Source organism: Carcharodon carcharias, chromosome 1 (assembly GCF_017639515.1).
Source record: "Carcharodon carcharias isolate sCarCar2 chromosome 1, sCarCar2.pri, whole genome shotgun sequence".
Taxonomy (NCBI): Eukaryota; Metazoa; Chordata; class Chondrichthyes; order Lamniformes; family Lamnidae; genus Carcharodon; species Carcharodon carcharias.
In genome coordinates this window covers 187,343,621-187,368,962 of record NC_054467.1, presented here as the reverse complement: position 1 = coordinate 187,368,962, position 25,342 = coordinate 187,343,621, and the positions used below count along the sequence as shown (strand labels likewise).

The window sequence follows — 25,342 nt, the reverse complement described above, 5'->3', positions numbered from 1 at the left end:
GACGGCCAGTGACTAGTGGAGTTCCGCAGGGGTCAGTGCTGGGACCACAACTTTTCACTTTATACATTAATGATCTAGATGAAGGAACTGAGGGAATTCTGGCTAAGTTTGCAGATGATACAAAGATGGGTAGAGGGACAGGTAGTATTGAGGAAGCGGGGAGGCTGCTGAAGGATTTGGACAGGTTAGGAAAATGGGCAAAGAAGTGGCAGATGGAATAAAACGTGGGGAAGTGTGAGGTCATGCACTTTGGTAGGAAGAATCGAGGCATAGACTATTTTCTAAATGGGGAGAGAATTCAGAAATCTGGAGTGCAAAGGGACTTGGGAGTCCTAGTCCAGGATTCTCTTAAGGTTAACTTGCAGGTTGAGTCGGTAGTTAGGAAGGCAAATGCAATGTTGGCATTTATTTCGAGAGGACTAGAATATAAAAGCAGGTATGTGCTGCTGAGATTTTATAAGGGTCTGGTCAGACCACACTTAGAATATTGTGAGCAATTTTGGGCCCCGTATCTCAGGAAGGATGTGCTGGCCCTGGAGAGGGTGCAGATGAGGTCCACGAGAATGATCCCAAGAATGAAAGGCTTAACATATGAGGAACATTTGAGGACTCTGGATTTATACTCGATGGAGTTTAGAAGTACGAGGGGGGATCTGATTGAAATTTACAGAATACTGAAAGGCCTGGATAAAGCGGACGTGGGGAAGATGTTTCCATTAGTAGGAGAGACTAGGACCCGAGGGCACAGCCTCAGAGTAAAGGGAAGACCTTTTAGAACAGAGATGAGGAGAAACTTCTTTAGCCAGAGAGTGGTGAATCCATGGAATTCATTGCCACAGAAGACTGTGGAGGCCAGGGCATTGAGTGTATTTAAGATTGAGATAGATAGATTCTTGATTGGTAAGGGGATCAAAGGTTATGGGGAGAAGGCGGGAGAATGGGGTTGAGAAACTTATCAGCCATGATTGAATGGCAGAGGAGACTCGATGGGTCGAATGGCCTAATTTCTGCTCCTATGTCTTATGGTCTTATACTGGGGACCTTAGGAGGTTGAGATGGACCATTCACTCAGCACATCTGGCTGAAGATGGTTGCAAATGCTTCATCCTTGTCTTTTGCACTGATGTACTTGGCTCCCCCATCACTGCAGGAGTTCCTCGGGGTAGTGTCCTAGGCCTAACCATCTTCAGCTGCTCCATCAGTGACAGTGATATTTATGGAGCTTCCTCCTCCTCTTCGATATCTAATTGTCTGCCAGCATTCATGACAGGATGTGGCTCAACTGCAGGGCTTAGATCTGATCCATTAGTTGTGGGATTGCTTAATTCTGTTTATCGTATGCTGCTTCCGGTGTTTGACATGTAAGTAGTCCTCAGTTGTAGCTTCACCAGGTTGACACCTCAATTTTAGGTATGGATGGTGCTGCCCCTGGCTTGCCCTCTTGCACTCTTCATTGAATCAGGTTGGATCCCCCGGCTTGATGGTATTGGTAGAGTGGGGGATATGCTGGACCATGAGCTTACAGATTGTGGTTGAGTAAATTGTTCTGCTGCTGATGGCCCACAGTGCCTCAGGGATGCCCAGTTTTGAGTTGCTAGATCGGTTCGAAATCTATCCCATATAGCTCGGTGGTAGTGCCACAGAACACGATGGAGTGTATCCTTAATTTGAAAATGAGACTTTGTCCCCATAAGGATTGTGCGGTTCTCACTCCTACCACTACTGTCATGGACAGAAGCATTTGTGACACAAAAGTTGGTGAGGACAAGTTCATGTAGGTTTTTCTCTCTTGTTGCTTTCCCCTCCACCTGCTGCAGAGCCAGTCTAGCAGTTATGTCCTTTCGGACTCAGTCATCTTGGTTAGTGGTGCTACTGAGCCGCTCTTAGTGATGGACATTGAAGTCCCCCACCCAGAGTACATTCTGTGCCCTTGCCAACCTCAGTGCTTCTTCCAAGTGGAGTTCAACATGGAGGAGCACTGATTCATTAGCTGAGGGGGGGTGGTATGTGGTAACCAGAAGGAGGTTTCCTTGCCCATGTTTGACCTGATGCCATAGGACTTCATGGAGTCCGAAGTTGATGTTGAGGACTCCCCGGACAACTCCTTCCTGACTGTATACCACTGTGCTGCCATCTCTGGTAGGTCGGTCCTGCTGGTGGTACGGGACATTCCCAGGGATGATGTTAGTGGTGTCTGGGACATTGCCTGTAAGGTATGATTCCAGAGTATGACTACATCAGGCTGTTGCATGACTAGCGTGTGGGACAAATTCCCCAGATGTTAGGAGAACTTTGCAGGGTTGAGAGCGATGGGTGTGTTGTTGTCATTTCCAGTGCTTAGGTTGTTGTCGTGTGGCCCGTTCAGTTTCATTCCTTTTAGACTTCGTAGTGGTTTGATACAACTGAGTGGTTTACTAGGTCATTTCAGAAGGCAGTTAAGAGTCAAGCAGAGAATCTTTATGGTCCAAAAGGAGGCAATTCAGCCCATCAAAATGCACTGGCTCTCTGAAAGAGCATTCTGCCTAATCCCACTCCCCTGCCTTATCCCAGTAACCCAGCAAATTCTTTCTTTTCAGATAGCAATCCAATTCCCTTCTGAGTACCTTGATCGAACCTGCCTCCACCACCCTCTCAGGAAGTTCATTCCAGGCTCCAACTCTCTGGGTGAAAAAAGTTTTCCTTACATCACTTTTACTCCTTTTGTCAATTATTTTGAATCTGTGCCCTCTAATTCTTGATGCTCTCTTCAGTGGGAATAATTTCTTACTATTTACTCTGACCATATCCCTCAGGATCTTGAATAACTCTATCAAGTCTTCTCTCAGCCTTCTTTTCTCCAAGGAAAACAGTTCCAACCTCTCCAATCTATCCACATAGCTACAGTTCTTTATCCCTGGAATCATTCTTGTGAATCTTCTCTGTACTCTGTCCAATGCCTTCACATCCTTCCTCAAGTATGGCACCCAGAACTGGATGCAGTGCTCCAGATGAGACCTAACCAGTGTCATATACAAGTTCGACATGACCTCCTTCCTCTTGTACTCAATGCTGTTATTAATAAAGCCTAATATACTTTATGCTTTATTTACTGCACTCAACACACCCTGCCACCTTCAATGACTTACGTAAATATACGCTGAGTCCCTGGGTTCCTGCACCTCCTTTAGAGTTTCTCCCTTTATTTCATTCTGTCTCTCCACATTCTTCCTGCCAAAATGAATCACCTCAAACTTCTTTATATAAAACGTCATCTGCCACTACCTGCCATCCACCAACATGTCTATGTCATTTTGAAATTTAAGACTTTCCTCATCGTAGTTGACAACGTTTCCAGTCTTCGTATCATCTGCAAATTTTGAAATCATGCCCTGCATACCACAGTTTAGGTCATTAATATATATTAGGAAGAGCAAGGGTCCCAACACTGACCCACTACAAACCTTCCTCCAATCCGAAAAACAACCATTTATCACTACTCTCTGTTTCCTGTCACTCAGCCAATTTCTTATCCAAGTGCAACTTTCCCGTTTATTCCATGAGCTAGAATTTTGCTCAAAAGTCTGTTGTGTGGCACTGTATCAAGTTTCTTTTGAAAATCTATATACACCACATCAATAGCGTTTCCTTTATCAACCTTCTCTGTTACCTCTTCAAAAAGCTCCAGCAAGTTAGTTAAACATGATTTTCCCTTACTGAATCCATGCTGGCTTCCCTTAATTATCTTGCACTTAGAGTCCAAGTGATTATTGATTTAGTCTTGAACAATAGTTTGCAGAAGTTTCTGGAGTCACACATACACCAGACCAAGTAAGGATGGCAGATTTCCTTCCCTGAAGGACATTAGTGAACTAGATGGGTTTTTACCACAATCGGCAATAGTTTCATGGTCACCATTACTGAGATTAGCTTTTAATTCCCGATTTATTATTTGAATTTAAATTCCATCAGTTGCTGTGGCGGGATTTAAACCCATGTCCCCAGAGCATTAGCCTGAGCCTCTGGATTACTAGTCCAGTGACATTACTACCACTACGTTTCTGCATACCCTTTCAGTGTTATTCAATGAATAATAGTCCGAGGCAAGGAATTTTTATCTTGGCTTGGCGTTTTGTAACATCATTTTTTTATGTTTGTTCATGAGATTTGAGTGTTGCTGACAAGGAAAGCACTTATTGCCCATGAGAAGTTGCTGGTGAGCCATCTCCTTGAATCTCTGCAGACCATATGGTGTAGGTACACTCATAGTGCTCTTAGGGAGGTAGTTCCAGGGTTTTGACCTGCAAAGGTGAAAGAACGACAATATATTTTCAATTCAGGATGGTGTGTGGCATGGAGGGATATTGCAGGTGGTGGTGTTCCCATGCATCCACTGCTCTTGTCCTTCCAGGCGGTAGAAGACGTGGCTTTAGATGGTGCTGTTGAAGGAGTCTCGGTGAGTTGCTGCAGTGCTCCTTGTAGATTGTATACACTGCTGCCACTGTGTGTCAGTGGTGGAGGGAGAGAATGTCTAAAGTGGTAGATGGGGTGCCAGTCAAACAGGCTGCTTTGTCCTGGATGATGTTAAGCTGCTTGAGTGCTGTTAGAGCTGCACTCATCCAGGCAAGTGGAGAGTATTCCATCACACTCCTGACTTGTACCTTGTAGACGGTGGACAGGCTTTGGGGAGTCAGAAGGTGAGTCAGTTGCTGCAGGATTCCCATCCCCTGGCCTGCTCTTGTAGCCGCAGTATTTATATGGCTGTGCCGGTAAAGCTTTTGAACAATGGTGATTCTGGTCAATTATTGCCCCGGCTGGGTTTAAATAACTCAGCAGCGGCTAGCGATCAAACCTGGGATAGTCCACATGTATTTATTTATCCACTGAGCTGCAAGCAGCGGCCTCAGTTACTGGCTCATGACTGATGTTGATGTTTTTCCAGGTCGTTATGATGAAGAGATCTCTGGGAGTTGGCTATGCTGCTGTTGACAATCCAATCTTTTACAAACCCAACACTGCCATGTTAAAACAGAATTACCTGGAAAAACTCAGCAGGTCTGGCAGCATCGGCGGAGAAGAAAAGAGTTGACGTTTCGAGTCCTCATGACCCTGCGACAAGACTGCCATGTTGTTGGGTGATATAAAGAAGACCTCTGCTGCCCTGCTTGCAAAAATCAGAGAATCAGCTGAATCCAGCTAAATGCAACAGAATGTTTGACAGCCAAGGTTTTTTAAGTAAGCGCGTTAATCAGAAGCAAATCGCTCAAATTAACTAAATACAACATATAAATTGGTGGATCTATAGGTTTTGAAAGGGAAAGGTGGTGTACACAGGTACTTGGATTGAAAGCTTCCTTGGTTTTTTCAAGTACTTGTTAACCTTTTATACTGAAGTGTGGGAATTGTTTGCATACTGTACGGAATGACACCATTGGAAGTTAAATTTTCTGATTTTATATCAAGGAGAATAGTTGCTCACTATGTATTTTCAGTAGCTTTGTGATGAGGCATGGCGCAAATGAATTTTTATCTGGAAGTTCTGTGCACTACGCTGATCTACTAAACAGCAAGCATGTTTCTGGTTGCTTCTTTAACAGAGAAACCATATGATGTGGACTACATGTGTCCTTTGTTATAAAATCCCTTTTGCAAAGGCGCCAAAGGTGATCTACTCTTTAATATATTAAATATTCCTAGGCCAGCAATTATTCAACAACAACATTTGGAATATGCACAACTGAATAAATATTGTCAGAAGGCCAATATGTGCTCAACAAACCACATGCTTCAAAATAGTAATTTCTTTTCATAGAAATATCAGCCAGTGAAATAATAGAAATATCTTTTTATATTGCATTGAAAGACTTTGTGCCAGATATTCTACCATATATATATACTGATAAATTGAATTTTGATTTTCAGTTGATTACAGACCTAAAATTTTATCTAAGATGTGTCATAGGTGCAGTGGAAAACGGCCAACGGGCTATAAAACTATGGGCCGTGTTGTGTGTATTGTGCAAAAGTGAGAGACAACAAAAGGCAGTTATATCAGATTAGTATGGAATCTACAGTATTTGTCATTTTATGAAATATTTTGAGGAACTTGTAAAATCACAATGAAGCAAAATGTTTACATAACCAATATCTATATATTGGGACCACCTCTAAAATCTTTTTGAAAGACCTATTTCAATATTTTTTATGGTTATCTTTTAAGTTTCTTGCTAGCTCAATTCACAATGCCCAACTGTTGCTGATCTGTATCAATGGTATTTTCTTTATGAATGCTATTTAAATTGCATTCTGCCACATAAGAGTGATAAGAATTTTGACTTATTAGTCCTTGCAATGAGTTCCAATAAAGTTATATTTTTAATTTTAATTTTGGGTTTTAAGATCCATCAAACAGTAAAACTGGCAGCTAGTTTTAATTAGTGTGTTGTGTTGTTCAGTTTGTTCTGTGGTCAGATCACAGAATAGTTTACAGTGCAGGGCATTGTGTAACAAATCTATTCCATAAGCAAAAAGGGGGGAAATTCCATCTAACAAAACGTAACATTCGCAAATATTTATGTAATGGTTTAAATGCTTAGAACTTTAGATCACTTTGGCTGTAAAGTATTTGGTTACTTAAAGATGTAAAGGTGCTACATGTTATTCCAACTTCTGTTGCCTATAATGTGCCTTCATTCTTACATTTATAAATAAAGGAAGTTGAATTTGCTATTTTGTAGATTAAAGTCAGCGTGTTCCTGAATAAGAAACCACCAGGAGTCTTCACATTGGGCTCATCAAAGAAAATAGTTCAATAAAGAACCTGAGCAAACTGTCTAACTGATGTTTGTTTTTATTAAAGCAATGAGTTGGTTTTTATTAAAGCATGAGTGTTTATGAAGGTAATGCATTTGATGTGGTCTACATGAACTTTAGCAAAGCTTTTGATAAGGTCCCTCATGGCAGACTGGCCAAGAAAGTAAGAGCCCATGGGATCCAAGGCAAGTCGCATGTTGGATCCAAAATTGGCTGAGAGGCAGAAAGCAGAGGGTAATGGTAGAGTGTTGTTATGGTGACTGGAAGTCTGTGTCTAGTGGGGTTTCACAGGGCTCGTTGCTGGGGCCCTTGCTGTTTGTGGTGTACATAAATGACTTGGACTTAAGTGTAGGAGGTATGATCAAGAAGTTTGCGGATAACACGAAAATTGGTAGGGTGGAAAATAGTGAGAAGGATAACCATAAACTGCAGGAGGATATCAGTGGACTGGTCAGGTGAGCAGAGCAGTGGCAAATGGAATTCAACCTTGAAAAGTGTCAGGTAATGCACTTGGAGAGGGCTAACAAGGCAAGGATTACACTGTTAATGGTAGGACCCTGGAAAGTACTGAAGATCAGAGGGACCTTGATGGATGTGCATATCCACAGATCCCTAAAGGTAGCAGGGCAGGTAGATAAGGTGGTTAAGAAGGCATATGGGATATTTGCCTTTATTAGCCAAGGCATAGAGTACAAGAGCAGGGAGGTTATGCTGGAACTGTATAAAACGCTGTTTAGGCCACAACTGGAGTACTGTGTGCAGTTCTGATTACCACATAATAGGAAGGATGTAATTGCACTGGAGTACTGTGTGCAGTTCTGATCACCACATAATAGGAAGGATGTGATTGCACTGGAGAGGTGCAGGAGGGATTTACCAGGATGCTGCCTGAGCTGGAGGGTCTGAACTATGAGGAAAGATTGGATAGGCTGAGGCTGTTTTCCTTGGGGCAGCAAAGATTGAAAGGGGACTTGAGAGAGGTGTATAAGATTTTGAGGGACATAAATATGGTAGAAAGGAAGGCACTTTTCCCATTAGTAGAGGGGTCAATAACCAAGGGGCATAGATTTAAGGTAAGAGGTAGAAGGCTAAGGGTGGAGTTGAGGAGAAATTGTTTTCACCCAGAGGGTGGTGGGAGTCTGGACCTCACTGCCTGAAAGGGTGGTTGAGTCAGAAACTCTTGTAACATTTAAGAAGTATTTACATATTCAGTTGCGTTTCCATAGCCTCCAAGACTATGGGCCAAGCACTGGAAAATGGGATTAGTGTAGTCAGATATTTGTTGACTGGGGTGGACATGATGGACTGAATGGCCTCCTGTGCTGTAAACATCTATGAGCCTATGTATTTTGATTAGTAACTATTAAAACACCATTAATGATCTTTATGAATGTAATTTGTTTAATAAGCATTTTCATTGTAAGGAAGATTAAACTCAGCATTTCAAAGTGGTTGGTGTTGTAAGGTTTGAAGACTGGCCTCTGGGCTTCAGTCCAATATAGACAAGTAGGTTCAAGGCTTTGTATTTGGCTGTGGAGGGTCTCCTGTGAAATTAAAAGTGCAGGAGTTTACAGCACATGTCTGCACACACGGTCATAATTTACACTTTATTACTAGGATGATTGGAATACTTAACACTTGAAGCTGCTTCATAAAAATAAATCATATTTTTATTTAATACTTGAGGCAGTGACTTTTTCCTATGAACACGAGGCACCTATGAGTACCTCACACCCATAGCTGTTATTCACTGATCAGCCTTGGCAGTGACTCTTGGCAGACCATTTCATCACAACTGAGCTGATTTTTGTCATATTACATGTTTTTTTCCTCTTTTTTCTACTTCTCAACTAGGATAATGATCATGACTGGGAAGTTTTATTACACCAATAACCGCCTCCTGCCCCTCCGAAACCCTTGAGCGAATTATGGTGCCACTATTGCTGCCCCAGCTAGTCTCAGCTAATGCAGTTCAGACTAGTGATTGATCCTGGGACCCTTCTAATCAGTTATCCAATGCAAACTCTCCGATCTATTGGGGAGCCTTTGAATACTGGTTTAGATAAATCAAATAGCTAGAATTGATAGAATGACAGGAATTTGATTTGCGTGCTCCTTGTTATATCTTAAAATACGAAATTATATTCCTGCCTTGAAATCGCTCATTAGCATCTATTTTTAACTACATAATACTCTAGCTAATTTTGTGTACATAGGGAGCAAAGGGTTAATCCTTATATTTGTCTTACTGTGGCTACCAACTGAGATGTTATTGCAATCCCTCTGCTGTACATTCAGTTACCTAGAGCTGGGCCTATTAGCAACTGCTGAATGTTGTAAAAACCCCCCTGGTTCACTAATGTCCTTTAGGGAAGGAAATCTGCTGTCCTTACCTGGTCTGGCCTACATGTGACTCCAGATACAGAGTAATGTGGTGTACTCTTAAATGCCCTCAGATCAAGGGCAGTTAGGGATGGACAGTAAATGCTGGCTTAGCCAGCGACACCCACATCCCAAGAATGAATAATGAAAAAAACATATGTTCACTACCTTAGTCTCATATTTGAACCCAAGATCAGCTTCCAAACACTTCTCTGTGCCATGGCAAAGATCTGTGTCATCTCTGTAACATTGCCTAACTCTGCTTCAGCTTATTTGCTGCCAAAACCCTCATCCATGCCTTTGAAACATAGAGCCATAGAAAAGTTATAGTGCAGAAAGAGGCCATTTAACCCGTAGTGTCTGAGCCGGCCAAAAAGAGAATAAAGAAACTAGCCACTCATTGTAATCCCACTTTCCAGCACCTGGTCTGTAGCCTTGCAGGTTACAGCACTTCAGATGCAGATCCAGGTACCTTTTAAATGAGTTGAACGTTTCAGCCTCAACCACCAAGTTAAGCAGTGAATTCCAGATGCCCACCATCCCCGGGTGAAAATTTTTTTCCTCATGTCCCCTCTAATCCTTCTATCAGTCACCTTAAATCTGTGCCCCCTCATGATTGACCCCTCAGCTAGGGGAAACAAGTCTTTCAGGTCTACCCTATCCAGGCCCCTCATAATTTTTTACATCTCAATTAGGTCACCCCTTAGGATCCTCGATTCTAAGGAAAACAACCTTGCCTATCCAATCTCCCTTCATAGCTGCAATTTTCAAGCCCTGGCAACATCCTTGTAAATCTCCTCTGCACTCTCTTCAGAGCAATTATATCCTTCCTGTAATGTGGTGACCTTTAGACTTGACTACTTTTTAAAAATTTTATTTCATGGGATGTGGGCATCGCTGGTTAGGCCAGCATTTATTGTCCTGCCCTAATGTCCTTGAGAAGGTGGTGGTGAGCTGCCTTCTTGAACTGCTGCAGTCCATGTGGTGTAGGTACATGCATAGTGCTGTTAGGGAGGGAGTGGCCCAGTGACAATGAAGGAACGGTGATATATTTCCAAGTCAGGATGGTGAGTGGCTTGGAGGGGAACTTGTAGGTGGTGGTGTTCCCATGTGTCTGCTGCCCTTATGTTTTTAGGTGGTAGAAATTTGTGGGTTTAGGAGGTGCTGTCAAAGGAGCTCTGGTGATGTTGCTGTGTATCTTGTATGTGGTACATACTGCTGCCACCGTGCATCGGTAGTGGAGAGATTGAATGCTTAAATTGGTTAATGGGATGCTGATCAAGCAGGCTGCTATGTACTGGATGGTATCAAGCTTCTCGAGTGTTGTTGGAGTTTCACTTGTCCAGGCAAATGGAGTGTGCCTTGTTGATGGTGGACAAACTTTGGGGAGTCAATTGCAGAATGAGTAACGCACTTCTGGCCTGCCTCCCATTTCTACCCTTCATTAACTTGAGGTCATCCAAAGCTCTGCTACCATGTCCTAACTTACAACAAGTTCCATTTAATTCTGTCCTCACTGACTTCCGGGTCAAGCAACACCATGTTTTTAAAATTCTCATCCTTCTTTTCAAATCCCTCTATAGGTGTCTCACTTCATGATCATTGTAATCTTCTCCAGCTCAATAGCCCTTTGAGATAACCCGACTCATCAAATTCTGGTTTCTTGATTCTTTCTGATTTCAATTGTCCCACTATAGTGCTTGCCGTGCCTTTAGTTGCCTAGGCCCTGAGCCCTCGAATTCCCTCTCTAAACCTGTCCACCTCTCTACCACTCTTTCCTTCTTTCTGACATTCCTTAAAACTTATCTCTTTGGCAAGCTTTTTGCCCCTCTGCCCGAATATTGTTTTATGGTTCAGTGTCAGATTTTGTTTTATAATGCTCCTGTGAAGCACTTTGAATGTTTTAGTATGTTAAAAGTGTAATATATATATAAAAGTAGTTGTAATGTGTAGATTTCCATAACCTTCACTTTCAGGCCACTGGTGAGCGAATTAATTATAACAGTTTTATGTGCGTTTTCAGATTGTGTTCAATTATGCTTCAAATTAATAATTGGAACTTTTTGATTCATTTTTCTAAGAAAACTATTAGGTTGAATATTTTGTTCTTTTTGCCACCACGGATGGGAGACTTTTGATCACAAATATACTATATTTTCCTGGTGAAGAGATAACCTGTAATCATTGGGCTTTAAATTCCTTCCCGGTGTCAATTTGGCCCAGCTAGTGGCACTTGTCCCTCAGACTTCGAAAAGTTATGGATGTAAGCACATTATCCAGGCTAATAATTTCAATACTTGGACCGATCTGCCTGCTCCCATGGCCTTAAAAGATCCCATGGCACGAATGACAAAAGTGCAATGAGCTCTACAGGTGCCCTGGCTAACATCGCTCCCTCATTTATCATCAGTAAAAACAGATTGGCCTGGAAGTTGGACCAGAAATTACAGCCATTCTGCCAGCGTCACGTTGCACTCAAATTTCTTGCCATCTATTAGCATATGGCTGAGCGTAAAATGGGTATAAATTAGCGTGATTGGATGGTGTAATTTGAACGTAATTTGAACAGAACCAATGGGGCCTCAAGTTTTAGAGTGGAGCACTATAGAAGAAGGGCATTGTTCATCAGCAATTCTGATGAAAGGTCATCGAACTGAAACGTTAACTCTGTTTTTCTCCATAGATGCTGCCTGACCTGGTGAGTTTTCCTGGACTTTTTTTGTTCTTACTCCTTGATACCACACTTGGTCAAATGTTGCCTTGATGTCAAGGACAGTGACTCTCACCTCCATTCTTGAGTTCATCTGTTTTGTCCATGTTTAGACCAAGGCTGTAATGAGGTCAGGAGCTGAGTGGCCCTGGCAGAACTCAAACTGAGCGTCAGTGAATGGCTTATTGCTGAGCAAGTGCCGCTTGATAGCATTGTTGATGACACCTTCCATCGATCTGCTGATGGTTAAGAGGTGGCTGATGGGGCGGTAATTGGACTGGTTGAACTTGACCTACTTTTTGTGGACAGGACATACCTGGGCAATTTTCCACATTGTTGGATAGATGTCAGTGTTGTAGCTGTACTGGAACAGCTTGGCTAGGGGGTAAGGCTAATTCTAGAGCACAAGTCTTCAGTCTTATTACTGGAATGTTGTCAGGGCCCAGTGCCTCTTTGCAGCATCTTGCTTCTTCAGCCATTTTTGATATCACGTGGAGTGAATCAAATTGGCATAAGACTGGCATCTGTGATGATGGGGACCTCTGGATGAAGCCAAGATGCATCATCCACTTGGCATTTTTGGCTGAAGATGGTTGCAAATGTTTCAGCCTTATCTTTTGCACTGTTGTGCTGGGCTCCACCATCATTGAGGGTGAGGTTATTTGTAGAGCCTCTTCCCCTTGTTAGTTGTTTAATTGTCCACCTCTATCCACGACTGGATGTGGCGGGACTGCAGAGCTTAGACCTTATCTGTTGGTTATAGAATTGCTTAGCTCTATCAATCACATGCTTTGAACTGGCATGCAAATAGTCCTGTGTTATCACTTCACCAGGAAGACTCCTCATTTTTAGGTATGCCTGGTGTTGCTCCTAGCGAGTTGTTGTTTAATGACTACCTTGTTTTTGGAGTGTTATTGTTGCTAAGTAAAGCAATATTGATTCAAAGAGGTTAAATCTTTATTTAAAGTAGTCAACATTTGCCAAAGTTTTAACATTTGCTGACGTTTACATTAGATTAACTCAGTTTCCAGCAGTTCTGAACATTGATTAATGTTCATTAAAGGTTTATTATTGTAAATAGTTGTTAAAAGTTCTACAGAGAGTTTAACATTCCCATAAAACACTGTTTATAATTAAAATTATTTTCTCAAAGTCTGGTTAAGGTCTTTTGGAGTTCTTGTAACAATTTGTTGAAATGCTGTAATCATAGGTTAACTTCTTCAGGCAGTTATTTGTAACAATTAAACACTTAATAATGCCATGGAATATTTTATGTAACAAAACAGACACTGAAGTCAAAGAGAGCTATGTCTTGGTGCTCCTTCTGGTTATGAACTGTGGGGATACACATTGGACATATGGCCTTTTAGCTGCCTCTGACTTCCTCGACCTCTTGAAGCGATGCTGACTGCAAGTGCACTGTGTCCTTTGGCTCTGTGCAGTCCAGAATCTTCTGTTTCGATTGACTCCTCCCCTGGTATATCAAGACTCAGATCTTCCATCATGGCCTGGTTGTGGAGGGCACCTCCAGACCTATCCAAACAGCTGAAGGATTGCTTCAGCACCGCAACGGTCCTCTCAGCCATCTGTGTGGTGGGCATTGTTATGACCAGGATGGCAGTTTGACTAGCCCCACTATCCACACGTCGCACCATTAGTTAAAAGTTTGTTTCACTCACTAAAATGGCCAATTGTTTACCTTCGCTTCTGTTACCCAGAATAGAAGTGATTTTAACCAAGCTTCTTTCAATAAACAACAAACTTTTAGTTTATTATAAAACCAGTCTTGTCAAACAGAATGGCAAGGCTTATTAACATACTGTATGAATTATTAAAGTAATACAATTACTCTTTTGAGATAAGAACAAAAAATGCTGGAAAAGCTCAGCAGGTCTGGCAGCATCTGTGGAGAGAGAAACAGAGTTAATGGTTTGAGTTCGTATGGCTCTTTTTCAGACCCTGAAGAAGAGTTCAGGCGCCAAACTTAAATGGAACCCGTCAGCCATTCTCTTGCTGCAAATCAGGACTTCTGGAAAGAAAATGTCAAGGACAAGGCAGCAACCTTCAGCCCCATGGTTCAGCGATGCCTCCCTGGAGATTCTTCTACAGGTGGTCGAGGAAAGGAGGGAGGTCCTCTTTCCAAGGGATGGGAGCAGGAGGTCCTCCATTCTGGCCACGCCAGCCTGGTTGGAGGTCACCAGGGTGGTGAGGTCCAAAGAAGGAATGCACTGCACTACAGGAAATGGGTGAATGATCCCTTCTGCTCTGCTAGGGTAAGTTAAACATCTAGTCACTGCAAACTCATGCTCCCTTAAGGGCATCAGACAGTCGAAGGATTAGAGTCCACAGGGACGGCACACACTGTCAGCAGTTGGGATCTCAGCACTGTTTTTATCTTTTCACGAGATGTGGGTTTCGCTGGCTAGGCCAGCATTTATTGCCCATCCCTAATTGCCTTTGAGAAGGTGGTGGTGAGCTGTCTTCTTGAACCACTGCAGTCCATGTGGTGTAAGTACACCCACAGTGCTGTTAGGGAGGGAGTTCCAGGATTTTGATCTTGTGGCAATGAAGAAACGGCGATATATTTCCAAGTCAGGAAGGCATGTGATTTGGAGGGGAACTTGCAGATGGTGGCTGTCACGTGCATTTGCTGCCCTTGTCCTTCTAGGTTGTAGAGGTTGCGGGTTTGGAAGGTGCTGTCAAAGCAGCTTTGGTGAGTTGCTGGGTGCATTATGTGGATGGTATACACTGTTACCACTGTGCATCAGTGGTGGAGGGAATGAATGTTGAATCATAGAATCATAGAAAGTTTATGGCACAGGAAGAGGCCATTTGACTCATCATGTCTGCCAGCTGAGAAACAAGCCACACAGCTTAATCTGAGGTGCATATCCAGACACCATTTAAATGAGTTGAGAGTTTCTGCCTCTACTACCTTGTCAGGCAGTGAGTTCCAGACTCCCACAACCCTGTGGGTGATTTCTTTCCCCCTCAAATCTTTCCAATAATCACTTTAAGTCTTTGCTCCCTAGTCATTGACCTCTCTGCTAAGGTAAAGAGGCCCTACCCATCCACTCTATCCAAGCCCCTCACATAAGCTTGGTCACTGACTTTTTCAACATCTGCCTGATCAGATACATTGTACATCTTCCCTTAGCCTTCCCTGTTCCAAGGGGAACAAACCCAGCCCAACGTTGGATGTGGTGCCAGTCAAGTGGGCTGCTTTGATCTGGATCACTTTAAGCTCCTTGAGTGTTGTTGGAACTGCACTGATCTAGACAAGTGGGGAGTATTCCATCACACTCCTGATTTGTGCCTTGTAAATGATGGACAGTGTTGGGGAGTCAGGAGGTGAGTTACTCGCTGCAGGATTCCTAGCCTGTGACCTGCTCTTGTAGCCACAGTACTCATATGGCTACTCCAGTTCAGTTTCTGGTCAATGGTAATCCCCAGGATGTTGATACTGGGGGATTCAGTGATGATAATGCCATTGAATGTCAAGGGGAGACAGTTGGACTCTCTCTTGTGGAGGTGGTCATTGCCTGGCACTTGTGTGACACGAATGTTACTTGCCACTTATCAGCCCAAGCCTGAATGTTGTCCAGGTCTTGCTGCACTTGGCACAGACTGCTCATTATCTGAGGAGTTGCAAATAGTGCTGAGCATTGTGCAATCATCAGCGAACATCCCCACAGCTGACTTTCTGATGGAAGGAAGGTCATTGATGAAGCAGCGGAAGATGGTTGGGCTTAGGACACTACCCTGAGGAACTCCTGGAGCGATGTCCTGTGTCTGAAATGACTGACCTCAAACAGCCACAACCATCTGCCTCTGTTCCAGGTATGACTTCAACCAGCAGAGAGTTTTCCCCCATTGACCCCAGTTTAGCTAGGTCTCCTTGATACCACACTCAATCAAATCCTGCCTCGATGTAAAGGGCAGTCATTTTCACCTCACCTCTTGCGTTCTGCTCTTTTGTCCATGTTTGGTCTAAGGCTGTAATGAGGTCAGGGGCTGAGTGGCCCTGGAGAACCCAAACTGAGTGTCAACGAGCAGTTTATTGCTGAGTAAGTGTTGTTTGATAGCACTGTCGATGACACCTTCCATAACTTTGCTCATGATTGTGAGTACACTGACTCTGACTGATGATTGGCTGGGTTGGATTTGTCCTGCACTTTATGGACAAATCTGATAGCCACTTTAACAACACTCTCCCATCTAAGATCCTGCACAAAAGGCATCTAAATCTCTTACTGGGGAGGGCACACACAGCAGGCATGCAAACTTCTGAACTGCTCTTTTATCCATAGTGCTCACTCTCAATCCACCTGTCTTTATTCAGGACAAGATCGCACACAACAGGAGGGAAATGGAGACAAGATGGGAGGTGGGACCCCAGAGCTCAGGACCCTCACCCAATTTGAGAAGCAGACTGCAAAGCTGGAAGGGGAGGATGCTGACCGTTCCTGCACCTAAGGTGTGATTGGGCTCCCCCAACAACCCAATGAGGAAGCATCCATTATACAGATACAACATTCAGACAATGACTGTGAGTTATGTGTAATGTTTGAGCCAACCTAGGCAACCACTCATTCTCTCTTTTCTCCATTCCAGGTACCAGCAGAAAGAGCGGGAGGACATCATCCTCCACAAGAGAAAGGCCACCTTGGAGGAGGAAGAAGAGGGTCCAGCAGCTGTAGGGCTGTCAGTGCGTTCACCTGTACCCTGCACCAGCACAGAGACTGACACCTCGGTGGGTCCTAGATCTGGAGTTGGCTCGGGTTCACAAACTGGTGATCACCTCAACATCACAGGTCCACAGCGGCGGAGGCAGTGACAGCTGAGGTCTCTAGCACTCGGAGGACCCTGCAGAGTCCGAGTCCAATGATGAGCCTCTGCAATTAGCCCTGGGACAAATATTTGACATGCAAAGAGAGGCAGGGGAACATCAGACAGAGTTGTCAGAGGCAGTCAACAGACTGGGACAAGGGATGGATGAGTCCGTCCACATTCTCACTGATGTCATGGCTCCGGCATGCTAGTAGATCAAAGTCTCTTGCGCAAAGGTGGCAGCTGTCTTGGAGACTCAGGTCCAGCAGGATTTGTGCTTGGACCTGCTCTCCATCGCTCCAGCAGTGGTTAGGCAAGAGGGGGACAGGGTATCTCAACCTTGCCCCCCCAGGTGCCTTTTCTCCTCAAGGAGTTTGGGATGGGCCTTTGGGCACCCACAGGGAGGATGAGCGCCAACGAGGCATCCTGTGAGCATCCACCCGGGATACTCCAAAAGTGCCCTGCTGCTCCACCTCCCTCTGCCAATGACCTCACCATCTCCAGCAGGTCAGGCCGAGGAGGGCATATCTGCCCAGAGCAGAAGACCCTAAGCAGGCAAGGGCCCTCCAGAGGGCACCTGTCAAAGTGATCTCAGGCAACAGGTCATAGCAGTCAGCAGGCTACCTCCAACTCTGCTGCAGATATTGGGGCTAAACCTAGATGTAGCAGTAGAGTAAGAAAAATTAAAAAGTTTTGAATGCATACAGATGGCATGACTGTTTACTCATTGTACATATTTGCAGTTTTGTAAATATATTCTGCTCTGTACCTTATCCAAGCCTCATGGATTCAATGGATATTCAAATGATACAACATTTCACATGCATTCCAGAGTGAAACATGTCCTTCCCCCCCCCACAAAGAACTCCCATCAAGAACTTCAATTGCATTGATTCCCACATGATCTCACCACAGTGAATAGCTCTTATTTTCACATCTGTGCCATCAGCAAAGGCACATCATGTATGACCATAATGGCTGGCCAGGACACCTGCCATCCTTAAATCTCAGGCAAACATCATGTGGATGTGGGAGAATTGCTCATCAGGCTTGTTGATTATCCTGCTGCTGTCACCCTTTCCAGGTGAAGGGCACGCTGGATGACCAGAGATGGGTGTTCCTCCTGTTCGTACATGAATGTGTATGGAGACATGACTCTTTGACCAGGGTAATTGGAGCCATATGCAAGAAGCCTCAAGCGAGCACTTTTCTGTTACTCTCCAGTACCCTTAAAACTCTATTGAAAAACCATAGACTCGGCAGCATAGAAAAAGTAACCGCATGATTCCTTGTCAGTCATGACCATTCACCTAAGAGGGTGGAGGTTTGAAGTTGCAAGTGCCATGCACCTTGTAGGCATCCACCTCCCTCTCTCCCTTCATCCCTGCCTCTGACTGCAGCCGATGGCAAATGGCTCAGATAAACGGCAGCTCCACATCTTGCTGAGATCTTGATGTTATGAGACCCATGATTCTGAAACAAACCTGCTGTGTGCGCTTCACCATAGAGTGAGGATCACAACTGAGCATTGTTCTCATATAGTTTCCTCATGATTATTAGGGTGTCCCTTTAGCCAGCCAATTGTGGTGACGTTGAACTCCACCAACCTGAAAATACCCTCCTACCACGTCAATGTATCACAGTTTCACATTAAGGGCATTGCCTTGCTGCTGTGGGTGCACCTCCCCCTGTCACCCACCAACTTCCCCCATCGCCATTGACCTTTAGTCTCCCCTCAGTCACTCTTGAACCTTCCCCCATCACCCTGGACCCTATCTCCATCCACCTTCCCATATCTTTCCTCCCCTCGGAGCCCACACCTGTTATCAGCCCCATGCCCCCCCTGACCCTGCCCTATCCCGTTACTGTGTCACCTTTCTTGTCCTCCTCCATAACCCACCCAAAGACACTTATGCCTGCCAAACACACATCCTGAATCTTCCACCGGCTGTACCCCATTTCCCCCTCTGACTGTCACTATTCCTCTTACCATCAGTAAGCTGAGTTCTCCTCCACAGTAGCATTTCAGCCATTTGATCAGCACTGAAAAGCTGCAGAAATCTCTTCAAGAGGGCAAATTGACTCCACAGAGCCTGCCCTTTAAAACACTCTGCACCTCCCCTTTCCCAGACACTCTACCCCCTTCTACCCTTTCACCCACCTCCCCTGCCCAACCTCTACTCCACCCTTCCACCCACTTCCAGCCATCCACCCCCACTCCTTCAAGCCTTCCAACCTTCCACCCACCTTTCCCTTACGTACCATTTTCAGCCATGGCACAGCTTTGTCTCCCAGCATCCGACAGGGGTCTGCAAGAGTGGGGAAAGCAGTGTCAACTGCCTGGAAAGTCGTAATGAAGGTCGTAACATCTACGATGGAGAAGTTACAAAGGAGAATATAATTGCCTGGAAAGTCCAGGAAGAAGTCTCCCTTGCCAGGTGCATGCTACTTATGTACTGCCATGAAACAGAATGTTATAAATTCCGGCTGGCAGGGCACTAAATTTGGAGAATGAACAAGATTCTGGTGTATTGGCCTTTTAATGAGCATTCACGAGGTACAAATGGGGTTCCCGACATAGCTCCGCAGAACACTCGACCCACCTTTAAGCCTCCATGGAAGTCAGGAGAACAAGATTCCAAACTAATTTCCTGCCATTGGGAAACAGATTTTTTGACTCATGCCAAATCTTGCTCCCACGCCTGCCATGATCCCACTGCTGGTGGGAGTGGAAAATCCTACCCCATGTGTTTGGGCGTTCACAGAAGATACAGCTGTGTGTGCCCATAGCAGTAATGAACATGGGAAAGCTTGGCATGTCTGCATAGTGCTGTTTCCACAAACAGATCAGCCATGATCTTATTGAATGGCGGAGGTGGCTCAAAGGGCCAAATGGCCTACTTCTGCTCCTATTTGGTTTGTTCATATGTTCATATGAATTTCTCACCCTTACATCTGGAAGGTAAGTGGGCAAGTTTGAAGTTCATGTAAATAATTTTGTCCTCATCAGTATAAATAGGAAACTTTTCTCAAACCTTATCCAGAATTATTTTGATGAGGTGCTTTTCCAATTGTTATCGTCCAAGTAGTTGTGATTAATGCTGCTTTTGGGTGTATGTGCTGCTTACTAAAAATGTACAAACTTCTAATCATAGCCCTTTTGATAAACTAATGACAATGAACCAAAGTGCAGTGGCTGTTTGGCATTAATTAACTAAGTCTAACTTAAAAACATCTTGAAGCATTAGGCTCCTCTCTGCTTTTCCCCCTCTTGACTGACAATGTGGATAATTGAAAAGCACATAGCAATACCACCTTTCTAAAGATGAGCAAACCTCCTCAAAGACAGATTTTCCTGGTGTTGCAACACAAAGTTAGAAATATCTGATAAAATCAACTTTGCACCTCTTCTTCAAAGTTTAGTGAGATGTTACAGTTAATCAGTTTGTTCCAATATTTGAAACCATCATATAATAACTGGTGCAGAATATTCCTGTCCTGCTTGTGGCTATTCCTACCAGAAGATCTGCTGTCATGATATGCCACGCTCGTTTGTCTTGCACCATCCTCATACATCCACATCAGCTCGTCTGCAACCACATTGTGACATCCATTATCCAACTACATCTAAGTCACAAGAACCAGGAGCAGGATTAGGCCATTCGGCCCCTCGAGCTTGTCCTGCCATCCGATAAAATCATGACTTATCTGATTGTGGTGTAAAACCTGTCTACCCCCCCATAACCCTTGACTCCCATGTTGATCAAAAACCTATCTAACTCAGCCTTGAATGTATTCAATGACCCGGCCTCCACTGCTCTCTGGGGAAGGGAGTTCCACAGAATAACAACCTTCTGAGAGAAAAAAATTCCCTCATCTCTGTCTTAAATAGGAGACCCTAATTTTTAAACTGTGTCCCCTCGTTCCAGTCTCCCCTGCAAGGGAAACATCCTCTCAGCATCCACCTTGTCAATTTCCCTCAGAATCTTATGTTTCAATAAGAAGTCGACCACCTCTTTCCACTTTGCCTTCTCGGAGAGATCTCTGCAACTTTTCAGCGCTGATCGAATGGCTGAAATGCTGACATATTTTTCTGGATGTCACTTTTTAGATATTTGAAATACAGTAAAATGTACTATTCTGAGGAGTATCTGATAAAAATAATTTCTGAACTCTGAAAAATGCCATCTCCATCAGAAGCTAAAACAGACAGAAAAGAAGCAAGGAAATGCATTTATAAAGCCTCTTTTATAACCTCAGAATATCTCAAAGCATTTCATAGCAAATAGAGTACACTTCTGAAATGTAGCGGGCAATGTGTACACAGCAAGATTCCACAAAAAAATAATGACCAGTTAATCTATTTTTTTGTGATGTTTGTTGAGCAACAAAATTGGACAGTACCCTCAGGATAACATTCCCTCAGTATTGTGCTGAAGTGTCATCTTGGAATATGTACTCAAGTGTCAGGAGCGAGATTCAAACCCACAATGTTCTGACTCAGAGGCAAGTATGCTGCTACTGATCCAAAGCTGATCCATTGCACCAAATGTCTTTGCAATTGTTTCTTGAAGATCATTTCACTCATGTATTATTTTTTAACGTGAAAAAAAATGTTGGGTTAAATATCTTCTTTAAAAATTTAATGTAGTGAATAGGTGTTTTTAAAAAATCTCCTGTGTACATTAATCCTGCATATCCTGCTTAGAATTAGCTTTGATTTGAGATTGTTTTCTTGTTGGCTCCAGGTATAAATTGCTTCTGGCGTAGGTTATTAAAAAACTGAATCCAGTAAAGTAGCAAGGTAGTATAGCAGCACATTTTACTCAGACACTTCCCTATTTTGTTTTATATGGAAGGGTAAGAAAAGGAAAAGGTGAGTGAGATTGTAAAGTGAGACTATCCAGAACAAGCTGTGTTCCAGTCCTACTCCGGCCCCCTTCCACAACTCTTTCTCCGGTACATCGATGATTACTTCGGTGCTGCTTCATGCTCTTGTCGGGACTTGGAAAAATTTATTAATTTTGCTTCCAATCTCCACCCCTCCATCATTTTCACCTGGTCCATCTCTGACACTTCCCTTCCCTTCCTTGACCTTTCTGTCTCAATCTCTGGTGATAGACTGTCCACCAATATCCATTACAAGCCTACCGACTCCCACAACCACCTTGACTACAGCTCTTCACACCCTGCTTCCTGTAAGAACTCCATCCTCCATTCTCTCAGTTCGTTCGCCTCCGTCGCATCTGTTCCGATGATGCTACCTTCAAAAACAGTTCCTCTGACATGTCCTCCTTCTTCCTTAACCGAGGTTTTCCACCCACGGTCGTTGACAGGCCCCTCAACCGTGTCCGGCCCATCTCCCGCGCATCCGCCCTCACGCCTTCTCCTCCCTCCCAGAAACATGATAGGGTCCCTCTTGTCCTCACTTATCATCCCACCAGCCTCCGCATTCAAAGGATTATCCTCCGCCATTTTCGCCAACTCCAGCATGATGCCACCACCAAACACATCTTCCCTTCACCCCCCCGTCGGCATTCCGTAGGGATCGTTCCCTCCGGGACACCCTGGTCCACTCCTCCATCACCCCCTACTCCTCAACCCCCACCTATGGCACCACCCCATGTCCACTCAAAAGATGTAACACCTGCCCCTTCACTTCCTCTCTCCTCACTGTCCAAGGGCCCAACACTCCTTTCAAGTGAAGCAGCATTTCACTTGCATTTCCCCCAACTTAGTCTACTGTATTCGTTGCTCCCAATGTGGTCTCCTCTACATTGGAGAGACCAAACGTAAACTGGGCGACCGCTTTGCAGAACACCTGCGGTCTGTCTGCAAGAATGACCCAAACCTCCCTGTCACTTGCCATTTTAACACTCCACCCTGCTCTCTTGCCCACATGTCTGTCCTTGGCTTGCTGCATTGTTCCAGTGAAGCCCAACGCAAACTGGAGGAACAACACCTCATCTTCCGACTAGGCACTTTACAGCCTTCCGGACTGAATATTGAATTCAACAACTTTAGGTCCTGAACTCCCTCCTCCATCCCCACCCCCTTTCTGTTTCTTCCCCCTTCCTTTTGTTTTTTCCAATAAATCATATAGATTTTTCTTTTCCCACCTATTTCCATTATTTTTAAATATTTTTAAATCTTTTATGCTCCCCCACCCCCACTAGAGCTATACCTTAATTCCCCAACCATCCATTCTTAATTAGCACATTCGTTTAGATAATATCACCAACTTCAACACCTATGTGTTCTTTTGTTCTGTTGTCTGTGACATCTTTTGATGATCTGCTTCTATTACTGCTTGTTTGTCCCTACAACCACACCCCCCCTCCACTTCTCTCCCCCCACACACACACACACACACACACACACCTTAAACCAGCTTATATTTCACCCCTTCCTTGGATTCACCTAGTTCTGTTGAAGGGTCATGAGGACTCAAAATGTCAACTCTTTTCTTCTCCGCCAATGCTGCCAGACCTGCTGAGTTTTTCCAGGTAATTCTGTTTTTGTTCTGTGTTAAAATAACTTGGGTCTAGCAGCCCACTAAACCCATGGTAGTTGGAAGGAAGCAAAATTCTCATTTATAGGTGGTGTTATTAAAACTCCAAATTATTTTGACTTCATGACAAGGTCTGATAAAAGAGAACAGTTGAAAGTTGGGGTTGGAAGATTTTAATGAGTCAAATCCATAAATCTTGGAGAGGCAGCGGTGCCCATGCCTAAATCCATTGATCTGCTCTTATTTCTACCATTTACTTTACCTTACTGATGGTGATGATAAATCTTAACAACTCAATTATTTAATTAGAAAATTAAGTCGAAATATTTTGCCACAGCCAAAGTCGTGCTAAATATTCACTGAGAAAACAATTATCAGCAAAACAAAAGAAAATCTGGACCTTCCCAAAAGTTAAGATCTGACAATAGCCTTTGCTTGTTTTTCACAAATTTTGCAGAAGCTGGTTCCTGAAATCAGTGCAAGACCCTACTTTGTATATGTATATTGACCCAATATTTTTTAAAATTTATTCTTTCATGGTATGTGGGTATCACTGGCTAGGCCAGCATTTATAGCCCATCCCTACTTACCCTTGAAAAGGTAGTGTTGAGCTGCTTTCTTAAACTGCTGCAGTCCATGTGCTGTAGGTATGCCCACAGTACTGTTAGGGAGGGAGTTCCAGGATTTTTGACCCAGTAACAGTGAAGGAACGGCGATATATTTCCAAGTCAGGATGGTGAGTGACTTGGAGGAGAACTTCCAGGTGGTGGTCTATCTGCTGCCCTTGGGCAGGATTTTACGTCCTGCAGACGGACGCACGCCTGACCCAACGGCATAAAATAGTGCACGATGACGTTGGGTGAGTGTTCTTGTGTTCTCACTAAATATGGGTGACTGCAAACGGTAGGATATCAGATCAGGCCCACCATATATAATTAGTTTAACATCCCTGATTTGGAGTGTTGAATAGAAACCTAATTAAGCTGTTTAAAACGATAATGTGATTTGATAGGATGGATATGGTGAAACTATTTCTTTCCATGGGGGAATCCAGAATTGGAGAGTATAATTTTAAAATTAGAGCTAAAAGATTTATTGCTGACATCAGGAAATAATTATTCACACCTGGGACAGTGTAAATCTGAAATTCACTCCCTCAAGTGCTCAGACAGTGTGGGCTGAAGTTGATCTTACCTGACCTGCTGGAAATGGGTGGGTCAGAAAGTCCCATTAATGTAACAATATTTTTTTTTGGTTGTATTCAATCCACTAAATTCCTTCCTTTGGCTAATTTTTATATTGTCGGTATTTTGCCCTCTTCTACTCTGAAAATTGACACAAAGCACTCAGTAAACATGTCTGCTACTTATTATCCATTGTAGCCTTGCTTGCATGTACCTTTAATGGGTCCACATTGCCCTTATTTATTTTCTTGCTATTATCTTTAATATTCCTTGCAAGCTTTTTTTTAAATACATTCCCTTCTTGTGCCTCGTTACTTTTTTTTCCCTTTTGCTCCTCTTTATGGTACTCCCAGTCCACTAAATTTTCACTTTGCCTTGCATGTGTGCAAACTTTTTACTTTTCTTGATATATTTCCAGAGTGTGATTAGGATCTTGGCAGGAAGTTACCTTAGAATCAGAGCCAACTGGTGCTGCGATATTTGTGTTTTTTTTTAATGGCAGCTAACTCCTAAACTGTAAGCTGAAATGCTCAAGTGGCCCATTGCTGGTGAAATAGAGACATTAATTGTTAATTGGTGCTGACGCTCTTATTGTATTGCAGATGCTTCCTTGTAATATATTGCTATGTATGAGGCCATTTGAGGTGAACTTGCATTAAGGTGCTCCAGTAATCTGGTAACAGGTTGAAGGGAGACCTGGCTAGCCTGCAGCGTTCGTACTCTCACATAGGAGGAAAATCAATCCTTTGCAAGTTCATCGAAACCATTGTGATGGCATTTATAAACAAGCTGGTGGGGTAGGAGGAAAGGTAATGATAGGCATGATGATAGACAAGTGTTTGCTCATCAATTCATTTGTGGTTTGGGAAAGGGGAAAATGCAGAAAGACTCATCCCCACAGCGTGAAGATTTACTGGTCTCTCTCAACTGATAAAC

At 43.6% G+C, this 25,342-nt stretch overlaps 1 protein-coding gene across 1 annotated transcript in view; it reads left to right on the top strand.

Moving 5' to 3' along the window:
• Positions 1 to 6,637, top strand: part of LOC121275728 (NAD(P) transhydrogenase, mitochondrial-like) — a 180,883-nt gene extending 174,246 nt beyond the window's left edge. Inside the window, 2 exon segments of the mRNA XM_041183320.1 lie at positions 4,919 to 4,993; positions 5,096 to 6,637. Coding sequence (XP_041039254.1) covers positions 4,919 to 4,993; positions 5,096 to 5,176 — 156 coding nt within the window. The 3' untranslated portion in view covers positions 5,177 to 6,637.
• The last annotated feature ends 18,705 nt before the right edge of the window (positions 6,638 to 25,342 follow it).